The sequence below is a fragment of the Cyanistes caeruleus genome, chromosome 1 (assembly GCF_971803275.1).
Source record: "Cyanistes caeruleus chromosome 1, bCyaCae1.hap1.1, whole genome shotgun sequence".
Classification (NCBI taxonomy): domain Eukaryota; kingdom Metazoa; phylum Chordata; class Aves; order Passeriformes; family Paridae; genus Cyanistes; species Cyanistes caeruleus.
The window spans coordinates 3786243-3799556 of NC_141701.1; the positions used below are offsets into that span (position 1 = coordinate 3786243).

Genomic DNA, 13314 nt, shown 5'->3' on the forward strand with positions numbered 1-13314 from the left:
CTTCCAGGCTCAGTCACATCCAGTTTGCCTGTCAATATAAAATGGTTCTCAGCTGTGTCCCTAAATAGCCTTGCTCATTCCTTCCTTGCTTTTCACTCCTATTTCACATGTGTGTTTAAAGAGCCTCTGTCAGGATTAAAATATGTCTTATTTTACTAAAAAACCCTGAGAACCCAGAAAAAAATAACTGTAAAAAGCCATTACGTCTTGCTGCAGGATTAGAATTTTTTTTTGGTCCCGTGTTGCGTTCTTTTCATCTTGGGAAAATGTGTACAATGAAAATAGATTAGCTCCAATTTAATCAACAAATTCTAGGTGTTATGGGAAATGGACTTACAACAGGTTGGGACAGAGCTGTAAAACCAGAGCAGTGCTGCAGCATAGCATTCAAGGTTTAGAATAAGCTAAGATAATTAAAATGAAATCAGATAGTGGGATTATAATTATTTCTCATACATTTTCCAGCAGAAGATAATCTTGTAGCTTTGAACTTTTCCCAAATTCAGCCTGAAATTGTTTGTTGCGTTGATTTCTCTATCTCTATTTAAATACTCATTTTCACAGATAGTTAAAGGGAGCCAATGCTTTCCAAAGTGGAGTTACAGGATATGTTTCCCTGGGAGAAACATGCTTTTTGGGGAGATTTTGTTAAGATTTTTGGGGAGATTCCTGTATGTAGAGAGAGTTTTGCAATTTAACAGGAAAAAATGGAGAAAGCAGCCATAGATTTTTGTGACCTCCACAAGTATTTGGTAAAATCTCCAGGTCGCTGGGAAAAAAAAATAAACAAAACAGATATTCCCTCAAGTTTTTTGTATACTTTTTGAAGTTGAGGTGAAGACCCTCCAAATTTAGTTTGCACCAAAAATTCCCCTCAGATGTTGATTCATCTCCTGTGCCAAGGATCTTGGGTATGTCATGTCTGCAAACATCGAACTCCAAGTGCGGGTGGAAGATTCTGAGAAAAATGGTCTTAAAATTGCTCCTGAGAGCAATCATGGATGTAGTTGCAGGAATTGAGAGGTCACATTGCCTCAGAGCTTCCAGGAAAGTCAAGGAAGATAGGGAATTGGGATAAAGCAGAGCGTGAGAGAAGGATCCTCAGCAGCTGAGGGGAGAGGGAGCTGAGAAAAGATGAGTGAAATCCACTGTGTATTAGTCGGATGCGTGGGGAATGCTGCAAAAACGCAAAGCTCCCCAAAGAATTGTGCTGTAACATAAATGATTCATTTTACAGGTGGTTTGGCTTTTTGTGGGTTGTTTAGTTTTGGGTTTTTTTTTTAAATTTTCCCTCAGTTTTTCTGTGTCTATGTTTCTGTTATTCTGAGACTACTAAAATTATGGCAGAAACCTTGTAGGGTCTGTCTCAGGGCAGTAAGGAACTTGTCCTGGTGAGAAATCCTGTTACAGGTTTGGAAACAGTTTTCCATTTCCATGTAAGTGTAGATATAACTTTGATGCAAGGGGTGGCATCATGAATCACATTTGCTTTTCATTCTTTTTTTTTTTTTATTCCTTGGCAAAACTGGAACTCTCTTGAGATCAGCTGTAGTTTCACCCATGGAATGTGTCTCTACTTCCTCCACTTCAAATGGATATAACCCAATCATTGCATTGATGTTTGGGATGGAAAGCATTAATTATATGATTCTGCTGTCATGGAAACCCCAAGGGAAAAATTAAGATCTTTACATTAAGTGAGAGCTTTGCGTGGTCTCATGTGAACATGACTTTAGATAGATGTCCTAAGAAGACTTGAGTAGATGAGTAAAATTTCTAAACATGTGTGATGTATGCAGCATAATAATTACTCCCTTACTGAATAGAGCAGAAATCCTGCTGTAGAGGGAGGGCAAAGATTGCTCCCTGTATATGCATATATGGAAAACACAAACTCTGGAATTTCTTCGTTGCTCAGTGCTTACATTTCTGAGGTTGCTGAGATTCCAGTGTGCAATGTTACCTCGGGGTTCTTAAAAAACCTCTTTGAAAATCTCATTAAAAGGGATGTGTTTGTTTTTGTCTCTCAATTTCCTTCAAGAATGGCAGTGGGGCATTAAGGCACCATTTGTAATCTCAGTTTGGCAATCACACTCTGTTAACCTAAACTAGCAATAATAAAGACTTAGATAGATATTATCTAAAATAATATTAATATTTAATAATATTAATAATATTCATAGTTTAATATTATTATCTAGAATAATATTATATTATATAAATTATATTATATTATATTATATTATAATATATTATCTAAAATAATATATTATTATATATTAAAATATACTACTATTTAGATAATATTATCTAAAATAATTATTATTATATAATTAATTATTATTATTATGAATGTAATATACAAGTGAGGGTGACCATACCACAGTCTGCAGATCATGTCTGGGGAAGAGAATCTGTTCAACACATTCTGTGCTTTCATCTTTCTCCTCTGATAAAGGCAGGGAAAGGGTCCCTGGAGCTCACAGAAATTCAGGCTGGTCCTCTCCACAGGACAGGCTTGGTGAGCTCCACGGGATATCATAAAATCACAGAATATTAAGGTTGGGAAAGACCTCCAAGGTCATCAAGTCCAGTCTTTGTGCCAAGTCTCATTGAAGGGATTCTTTCAAGGCTCTTCCTGAAGGTGTACACTTGTCCAGTGAAGGGACGTGCTGCTTTTGCTCATATATCAGTATTTTTATAACTAAATGACAAAACCCTGGGATGTTGGGATCCTGCCACTCTTCCTCAGGATCTGTGGGAAAGCTGGTGTGTCCAGGAAGGGATCAGAAGCTGCTTCTACAGCTCCACCAGCATGTACGGATTTATGGCTGGAGACTAAAGCAACTCAAAGAATTCAACGTTTTCCTTATTAAAATGTAAAATAAGATTAAAACAAAAACAACAACAACAAAAAAATCAAACAACCCAAAACTAGGAATAGGCAGGAGAATCCTGCCATGGGTTTTATGGCTGTGAAGGGCAGTTATGCTAAATATGCTAGGAGATATTTTAAAGAGCAGGAATCATTACCTTGGCCTGCCATCCAGGAAAAGTTCATAAAATGTGAAGCAAATCCCAGGATCCAGACTGGGCTGCATCTCTCCTGTCCTCTGATCAGCCTCAGTCTGTTTATGGTATAGTTGATTAAAAGCAAGGAAAAAGGGAAGGGAGAAGAGACTATGCAAATGCAAAATGAGAGTGATTCAGACTTTGTAATACTGGAAAGAGGAAAAGAAGGGAACGTGTCTGCAAAGGGAATGATGGAAAAGCCATGTGAAATGATAACTGTGCAGTCTTTGAAGTTCTTAATGGGACTAGTTGAGAATTCTGCTTGAAGCTAAATGACCCATTAGCATCCTCTGCTGACCAAACACAGGCTCTGACGTTTTAGAAGTGGACAAGGACATCCAAGTGCCTTTGAAAGTCTGCAGTTTGAAGCAGAGGTTTCCTGGTTTGACTTGGAATTAATGAAGGTTAAAATTAAAGGGGAAGCAGTAGCAAATCTGTTGTCTCCCGGGCTGAGCTTTCAGGATGCATTGCAGTTACTCCTGAAGAAATTAAAGCCTCAGTGAGGATCCACTGTGAGGAAACATCCTCTGTGTGTGAAAAAAATAAAAAAAAAAATAAAAATTTAAAGAGAATCAGAAAATCACAGAATGTTTTAGTTTGGAAGAGACCTTAAAGATCATCTCATTCCACCCCCTGCCATGGGCAGGGACACCTTCCACTACTCCAGGTTGCTCCAAGCCCCATTTATTTCGGCCTTGGACACTTCCAGGGATGGGGCAGCCACAGATTCTCTGGGAAAGATGTGCCAGGACCTCACCACCATCACAATAATTTCTATGAGCCTTTGCCCACTCATATTCTCCCCCACAGTGTCACAGTAAACTGAGGGGTTCTGGGAAGTAGAATAGTGTCCCCCTCATACACTCCCTCCTAGCATGCCTGACAACAAGATCGCTCTTCACAAATGCACATGGAATGATATTTTTAAAACACCCTTTTTTTCCTCTTGCAAATCAAAGAAAATCTTTCTGTTTGAGTGATTGAAAAGCTGATGGAGAGCCACAATGATTGACTGATTATCTGCTAGGGAGGCAGGACAGTGCAGCGTTTTAAGGCAAAAAAAATAATAATCTGGAAATCCATACTTTGATAAAACCACCAGTTTGATTGGTGATTGATTCTGGAAGAGAGGACAGCTCATGCATCACTGTTCCCTGCTGGAAGTGCTTCTCCAGCTTGTTTGGGCCCTGAGAGGGAATGAAGGACAGGATCTGGAGCACCAATGGAAGAGATGAGTCTCCTGTCCTTTGCAGTGTAAGAGACAAAAACAACCACAGAACAGAGCAGCTGGGGAACAAAACAAGGCAGATTGGGAGACCTGATTGCAGCAGTTAGGGAAAGGAAAGGAAGGAAAAGTGGATAACAGCAGGAATATTAACATCATCTCTCTGGAGAGAGTGTTGCTTCAGTTGTAAGGAAGGTAAAAGATTCTGGAATAAACTAACTGGTTTGTTACATCAAGATGATGTTTCCAGCTCTGGTGGCTGGAGGACTGGTTCATCTGGTCTCAAGGAAAATGTCCAAGTTAAGGCCTTCACTGAAGTTACTTTTCTGTGTGAGTACTGGATAACAGGACTAACATTGCAGGATCATGGAAACACCCTTCTTCTAATCCATCTGAAAAGGAAGAAAGGGAACTGAATTATCTGCAAAGATTTTAAATAGGGAGAAACAACATCACGTCCATGGTGGTCACTAGGAAGACTGATGGGTTGAAGTAGAAAGAGACATCAAGATTAAAACTCCGTAGAATACCTTTTACCATACCTGAAAGTGGATGAGATCAGGGTGATTAACACTGGAAGCACATTTGCTTGCCCTGTGAACAGCCCATGTCAGTGCTTGTCTCAATGTCACTGCACAGGAGAGTGGAGAGGGAGCTCTTTCTCTAACAGGGAACAGATTTCTCCTGGATGCAGCCCCAACACCCCCAGACCAAAACCAAACTGAGTGGCCTTACCCAAGTTCAGCCCTCCAAGCAGAGCCTGGAAATTTAGTGTGACACAGGGATTTAAGCAGGAAGAAAGTAGTGTAGAAAAAGGGTATTGTATCCAGGAGGAGAAATCTGGATTATCCAAAAAGGATAAATCAGTCCAAAAAAATAGAGAAATTCTCTGTATTGCTTCAGCTTGTTCCAAACCATTCTTTCAACGGAAATACCACATTTCTTTGTGGATTTAATCTCCATGAATTAATTTCTTTGTCTTTCTCCTCTCAGCTACGAGCCAGGAAGATGAAGTGCTGCCTTCTCTCCATCGCCTTGGCTGTTCTGCTGCTCATTGTGATAATCATCGCGGTCTCCGTCAAGCGCTGACCTGACAGAGGTTTGCACAGGTAAAACCCTTTAGCCAAGTCTTCTATCATACTCTGTAAGGTGCCTGAAAAACAGTTTAAGAAGCTGATTATGGTAAGAAAAAAAATATCTGCAGAGTGAAATATTATGAATATATTAAGCGCATACTAAAATATTTTCTTTTAAAGGTTATTAGAAATATTCTTATTGGATCCTTAAAATTAAGCCAAGGTGATAGTCCAACAAAACAACATATGACCCTTTCCTCTGCTGTTTGTGTTGTGTTTGATTTTACATGAATCTCACAGCAATGATAACTAATGAATCCTAGTTATTAGGATTAGGAGTCGGAGATGCAGAAGCAGTTTTAAAGATTCCAGGCTGGAGCAGGGTCAGGGGAAATCCAACAGCCCAGAGGTGTTCCCAAGTGCTTTTATCTTCTGAGATGTTTCAGAGACCCTCCTGAGGAGCAGGAAGACAAACAACTGGAGATTTCAGTAGGGATGAAAAATAAAAACAGATTCCTGATGATCTTTGCTCTGGATCTATAGCTAGATGAAATATTGGTCTCTAGTAGCCTTATAGGCTACCTAATATAGGTGAGACAGAAAAGCAGCTTCATTCTATTGCTGAGGTTTTACCTATAGCATGTTTACTTTGTAAAACAAAATGTGATTTAAATGTAATTATAAGCCACAAAAAAACCCAAAAAAACCCCAAAAAAACACATTTTCCTTCCTTTTCCCTCATTGCCCTGAGAGAATGACTCATCAATTATTTGTGATATTCTCTTCCTGATGCAAAGCATGTCTGGGTTTCTCCTTCTTTAGAAAGTTGCCAGGCCATTATTAAAGGAGAGAATATCAGATTTACAGATTTTCTACCCCCAAAGGGGGGCTGTGTGTCTGCTGCCAGGGCAGGGGTCCCATCTGGTAAAATGCATCCCAAAAGCAGCAATGGGACTTTTCCTGCAGACAGAAACTGTCCTGTGAAACTCTCCTTGGGAAAGCACAAATGATTGAGAGATTTTGTTAATTTTTTTGTTTAACAAGTGTTCAGTGTTACTTGAAATACTCTTCATCCACATGAGGATGAGGCTACTAAAGTGTCTTCTTTCCACTGGGAACAAAAATGGATTGGCTCAAAACCATCATGGAAAGATGGTTCTTCACCCTTCTTAAGCTTTGGCACTTTCTCTTCATTGTGGTCATCAAAATTTGGGTACAAGAAGGAATTGTACAAATCAAAAAAAATTAAAATTGTTGAAGGATGTCAAGAACCATCTCACTGGTTTGGGTGAGGATGATCACAAGCCCAACTTCATTGCTAGGGCAAAGAGGTGAAAATATTTTACTACACTTGAATCTTCACTTAGGTGTTTGGCCAGCCCTGAAGCAAGGATGATATCAGTGAAATGGACTTTTAACTGACTGAATATCGATGTTCCTACAGCATATCTATCCATCTATCTGTCTATCTATCTGTTTGTCTATCTATCTATCATTTCTATATATTTTTTTATCTCGTTTTTATATAAGAGACACTTCACTTGTGTGCAAATCAGGATCTGCCCTGATAATTTAAATCTAGAACAACTGCAATAATTTTAATTGCATTACTCTGCTTTTACTCTGCACTAGTTTGGGAATGTGTTCTATCAGGATAATCTGTAATATAACACAATTTCTTTTAGTATAGTTAAATATTCCTATCTACTGGAAATTACAAATCTTATCATCATTAGTTGACTACATCTAGATACATTTTAATCAAAATCCCTTTAGTGGAGAAAGTCAGAGAACAAAATATTCTTATAATAAAACTCCATTGGAAAACTAAAATTAATCTCCTGCTATGAGATCCATGTCTTGAGGGAAGTGAACCTAGAGATACTAATGAAAGCCCCAGGAAAAATATCATGCTCTACTTTTCATCATCAGTTGTGAAACTAATTATTGAGCTTCTAAAACAAGAGTTACTCTGCAGCAGTAGAACTGGAGGCAGGACCTGCATTGAGTTATACTGGAACAGTGATGATTTCTGATCTTTATATATGGGTCTTAATCAGCTTAGCCCTAGTGGTGTGCAGCAGATTTTATATTTATGCTTTGGGGATATCTAAACCAGGATGTTTTCAGGGTTTGTATGTCCACAGTTATAAATTAAATACTATTGTGATTTTTAATGCAAACAGATTATTTAAAAATCCATGTTTTTTAAAATATCAGTGGATATAAGGACTACCTCAAGAAACAGGTTCATATAAAGCTCTCTTATACACTTTAGGGAAATAGAGAACAGCTGGGATTTAACAGCTCTCCATGGCTTCAGACAAAATAAAGGGAGGAAAGCAAGTGAGGGAACTAATTACTAAACACCCTGGTTGGCACAGGACATATCACTGAATAAAATCCCAAGTTTGGTAATGACTAGCAAGAACTTCCACTTAACATCTCCTCAGAATGTTTGTTCCATGCTGGATTAGTAAGGAGCCAAAAGAAAAAGGCCCAGCCACTCCATTCCGGTGGTTTAAATCCAATTTGCAGGATATTAAAGATAGGCTTCTTTAGCTTTCGTGGCTGGTGATAAGAAATATGAAGGTCACTATTCTTTTAATTAAAGAAATTATGCCATTAATATCTATGATCACTATTAATTGTTTTGATCATTAGCATATAAAGTTTTTGTTGTTTGGTTTTTGGGTTTGTTTTTTTTTTAATTGGCTGATGTTTCTGCTTTTGCTATAATGATACTGAATCAACAGTTCTTCTCCAAAGAAGAATTTTTTTCCCCACACCACAAATCAGACTTGGACAGACAAGCCCATTCCTCTCATAGGGGAGATCACTTGATGAGTCTTGCAAAGTAAAAAGCAGTTTTCCCTGTGAGTTTCCCAAGCAGTTGTGCCATCACTGGCTGCTGCTCAGTGTGTGCAGAGAGAGCAGCTGTTCAGGAGAGCTCCCAGCCCCGACTTTTGCCTGTCGAGGGCCCTGCCATAAGTGTGTCACTGCTCCCTTGGGGCAGTTTGTCTGGCAGAGAGAGAGAAAAGTGTCTACAGAGCGTGCAGAGAAACTCCTGAGGACTTGTGTCTGTACATTTGTTTGCTGACACCTTAGGAAAATAGCCCAGGAACTTTTGGGTCACGTTGTGCACATCTTGGAGCAGCACTGCAGCTGCTCTTTTTGCTGTTCCATCAACATCAGTGACCATTCAAAAGGACAATATTGCAGGAGCAGCCTCAAAGAAGCTTTTTTGTTAACAACAGCTTTGGATAGTGTCAATATTTCAGCTAGACAGACCTTCTGTGCCCTTCTTTTGACTCATTTGCATGAGTGCACACTTATCCAAAGTGACAATCAAGACTGTTGGAACCTTAAGTTTTAAGCCTTCTTTATAGGAAAATAGAGGTGACAAACTTTGAGAAAGATGCTGCATGTATGTGACAGCTGGAAAATACAGTTTCCAGTGACAACTTCATCATCTCAATCCCCTTACCCAAAGAAAGAGAATGATGACTGAGCCCTGTTCTTGGGAGAAGTCCTCACAGCAGAGGGTGCCTTCACCATTACCAAGACACATTTCTGTCAGACAGAGGTTACTGGACTGAGCACACAGACTTTGCCATGTAGATTCCTTAAATCCTGTGGGCTGTGACTCATCAGATTTTCCCAGCATTTAGCAACTTAAAGCTCAAAGCTTTCCTGATACAGGACACAAGTTATCAAATCTTTAATGAACATTCATGCATTCCTTTTTTGATAATTTGACCATTTGGATTTTGAACCATCATAAACTTCTAAAATATTAACTATCCTGAGTGAGGAGTGGAACTCTGATTACAGTTTCCATGTAATCTTGAATGTACAGACATAAAGATAGAATGATCTGTATCTAGATGGAACCTTAAAGATCATCCAGTTCCAACCTCCTGCCATGGGCAGGGACACCTTCCACTACCCCAGGGAGCTCCAAGCCCCATCCAACCTGGCCTTGGACACTTCCAGGGATGGGGCAGCCACAGCTTCTCTGGGAAACCTGTGCCAGGGCCTCACCAACCTCACAGTAAAGATTTTCTTTCTAATATCTCACTTAACATCTTGGACAATGTCTCCTTAATTGGGCTGTAGGCCATGTAAAAAAGTAATAATCAGGCTCCAAGTATGTGTTTCCTGACTATGCAACTCTCTTGTTTTTAATTGAAATTGAATTATCATAGAAAAATGGACAATATTGTTTTAGTTTGTCTTATTTTTCCCCTCCCTCACAGTTACAGCTTTCCTTGCATAATTCATTTACGGGCTTCTAATCTGGTTACATGTTTTATGTACCCTGATCAATGAGGCTGAGGTTCAGACAGCTGATTTGACACAGCCCGTCCTTGAACAGAGAAATAATTTAACCTAAGGAACTCCGTAAAGTTCTGTTTTGTGGTATTGCTTTTGCTTTTTAAATTGTTATCACAGAGCTTTTCTAGGTGTCTCTGTTTTCATCACACATCTATATGTGGCTTACTATGTGAGTGGCTAAGTTTTCAATCTTGTTTCAATCTTTCAAGCTCTTTAAGGGTCATAATATTTTTGGCAGCTGTCATGAAAGCCTAAAATAATTCACCCCTCTGCCCTGGCTGTGGCACTGCTGCCATATTTGCTGTGCAGCACAATCAGGAATCAATAGCTCTCTAATATTTTTTTTCCCCTGTACCCTATTATTTTGAAAACATTCTTACATTTAGAGTCAGGTGTCAATTCTTGTCATTTCAGTCCTTGTCTTTTAGCCTAAAATTAATTGCTTGGATCCTGGCATCCCGGCTCAGTTGTTGCTCTGAGAAGAAGATTGAGGTACATTCTGATTCCACAGTAACTTTTTGCTTCAAATTTAAGTGAGTCAAAAACAAGATCTGAATTTTAACTATAATAATGCATAATGGACCTAGGTCTATGATTTGGCCCAATTTCTTAAATTAGGCTAACATTTGTGTCCTTTAAGACTTTCCTGGTTCCAATGGCCATGCCTCCACTTCTCCCTGCTAAATTATTTCCCTGACAGCACGAGAAAAATGCCACAAGTGTGCAGAAGAGAGAAATTATTACTAGTAGAGGAAGAAATTTTAAAAGAGTCTGCTCTGTGAAAAAAAAAAAAAAAAAAAAAAAATCCCCCAAAATAACCAAGCAAGAAAGGCAGAAGTGCCAGGAAATAATCAGATTCATCTCCAAGAATTTCTCTGAGTTTTTATTATTGAGACAAACCTTCAAACAGATAAATGTTTTTATGGGACATCACACAATCAGGTTACTGTGTTTTAATGTATTTTAGATTATGATTGTTGCCCATTTTATGGTCCTTGACCTTTATAAGTATCACATAATGCCAGGTCATTAACTCTGTGAGAGAGTGAAGGGAGGATGTATCACATTACCTTTGCTTAAGAGTCGATGTGCAGACAGTTCCTGCAGCTCAATTAACTTGAGTTCATTGATTTGATTCCAAAGTCAGTAGGACTTTGTAGCAGCCAGCAGCTTTCTTCATCCCATCTCAGGTTTCTTTGCCATCAGTATGAAAATGGGATACTCCCACTGAATTCACGATGCTGACCTTTCTGAGGGATGCCAAGTCTCTGATCTGAACTTCCCAAAGCGCTCTGAAGACACAAATTATTTATGCTTTGTAAATCCTTTAAACTTAAATCATCCTGACACACCTCTACGGACCTGGCAGAAGAGGGTGATTTTCAGCACATTCAGTTTGAACTGTGGAACAGCACAAAAATGGATGCGCTGATTCAGACCAATGGTTTTTCTTTCATTTACTGTCCCATTCACAGATGTTTAAGGAAATAGCTTGTGAAAAGCTGATATTTCAGCTAGAATTGTGGACAAGTACAGCCCAATTGCGGCTTTAGATGATGAAAATTTCAGGTTCGACTTGGAAAAGATTGTTATAATTGTAAGTCTAAAATACTTGAATGAGTCAGTGCCAAGTGACCTCTTCCCTGTGGATAGTCTCAGCTCCCCAGGAGCAGTGATGTCTGAGGGAGCAGTTGGTGCTCAGCTCAGGGAGCAGTTGCAGTGATTAATGGCTCAGGAGGGTTCTCTGAGGCATAAATCAGTAGCCCCAGGAGAAGGGAGGATTAAAGTCTTTATAGGAGCACCACAGAGCCAGAAACTGCTCTCACGTCACCGTGCCACTATCAGCTGATATTTTCAGCCAGCAATGCTGGATTTACCGGTCTCACTGAGCCCCAAAAAACACAGTGAGCTTTTGCTGTTGTGAGGGACAAGAGCAAAGATCAGCACAAGGGAGTCCCTCATTCATCCTGGTGCCCATGGACTGTGGAGTGAGTGGATTTGCAGTGAAGTCAGCTTGGGAGGGTGTGTGGTTCTTTTTTACAAAGCTAAAGCAGTGAGTTCCTCTGTGGAGACCAATTCCTCTTGACCTGGGAATGAAGAGCTGATGGGTGAAGTTGCTGCCCTGAGTGCAGAGCTTGGTGTTTGGGGGAACAGGCATGGCCAGTTCTGTTCTAGCCTGTATTGATCCAACAAATGCCACAAATTCTGTATTTTTTATCATCATTCCAGTTATCTTAACTGGCTGGACATTGCCTGTAGATGGGAAGTAGAGAATAAATCTCTTGTTTTTCTTTATTTTCATGTGCAGCCTTCACTTTTGCCTTATTAAACTGCCTTTACCTCGTCCAAATGTTTTTTTTTTTTTTTATGTTCCACCTTATTTTATCCACTCCCACTGCTGAAATCCTGCTGAGGAGGGAAGAGATAGAACAGCTTGGTGATCACCCGGTCAACCCACCACAGATTCTCAGAGATTTTCTTGGGAATAGGGCAGCACAAACTTCATCAGAGACATTCCCTACACGACAGAGCCTGATTCTTGTTGGTGTCCAAGCTCCTTGAAAGAGATACTTGACTATTATCCTTGGTGGTGGTGTCAAAGCAAGGCAATTTTGGATCAGTGTTGTCTGGAAGATAACCTGAAATTCAGCACAGGAGGTTTTCTTTGGTAAAAGTCTGTTAAGGAATAAATATTTTGTCAGTTTAGCTGGAAAATCTCATGTCCCAGCAGGGCAGACTCTTAGAAAGGCTACACATCTCTGATTATGTCTTCATGAAAAAAGATGTTTGAGGGGATGGTGTGTCTGGTGTTGTGGCTCTCGGGGTGAGGTAGATGGGAAGATTGTTCTGTTTCTCCAGTGCCAAAATCCGAGTGCTGTCTTGGAGATTTTCAACAGGTTGGAAAAGCATTTCAGTGTCAGAGGAAAATCCCTGCAAGTGATTAAATGTACTTTTTGAATTGCTGTGCTTTGTCCCAGCCATTTCCTCTGTAGCCTTGGTGGTGATCAACCTGTTTTTTGGGACATGGCTTTATCCCATGATGTGCTGCAGGTTGTTAAATTCTCCTTTGCAGCCACATGACTCTTTCCAAGCAACCACAATGATTTGGGAGTTACCCTTTAAAACTGAGAGAAAAATCAGGGCTTCTTCAAGGCTCCTTTGGTGGCCTCCTTTTCTTCCTAGGAAATAAAAGTATAAAGTTATAAAAATTATAAAAATAAGATAAAAAATCTAAAACTCCCACTTCATTCTTTCTAACATGGTGGTAACCATGTCTTCATTAGCCCTCCACCTCCTCAAGTAGAACTAGAAATGTCCACATTTTGATAATATATCTTTGGTGATATATAGTCTGTTCAATATGTAAATAGTAACCTCCTCATTGCAATCATCTTTCTATGTGAGGTTCTCAAACCAACTTTAAAAAGAGAATTATAATTCCATCCTACTCAGTGAATTTTCTGAAATATTCCTTGTAGCTTCATTAGGCTTTAAAAGGGGTTGGAACCTGCTTCACAATGATCACTCATTTACAGAATGTTCTTCAGCTCTCAGGATAGGCTTTTAAGGTGTATCTGGAAAAGGGGACTTTTGGCTACTTCA

General features: G+C 39.5%; 1 protein-coding gene across 23 annotated transcripts in view; it reads left to right on the forward strand.

Annotated features, from left to right (window-relative positions):
* The window catches only part of TSNARE1 (t-SNARE domain containing 1), a 449654-nt gene that overhangs the window by 384997 nt on the left and 51343 nt on the right, over positions 1-13314 (forward strand). For all 23 annotated transcript variants that reach the window (XR_015283186.1, XM_086877018.1, XM_086877108.1 and 20 more), the window contains one exon: positions 5291-5406. Coding sequence is in view for 22 of the 23 variants with exons in the window: in XM_086877018.1 (XP_086733144.1) it covers positions 5291-5386 (96 nt within the window). In the remaining variant the exon portion in view is untranslated. The remainder of the gene's footprint in view (positions 1-5290; positions 5407-13314) is intronic.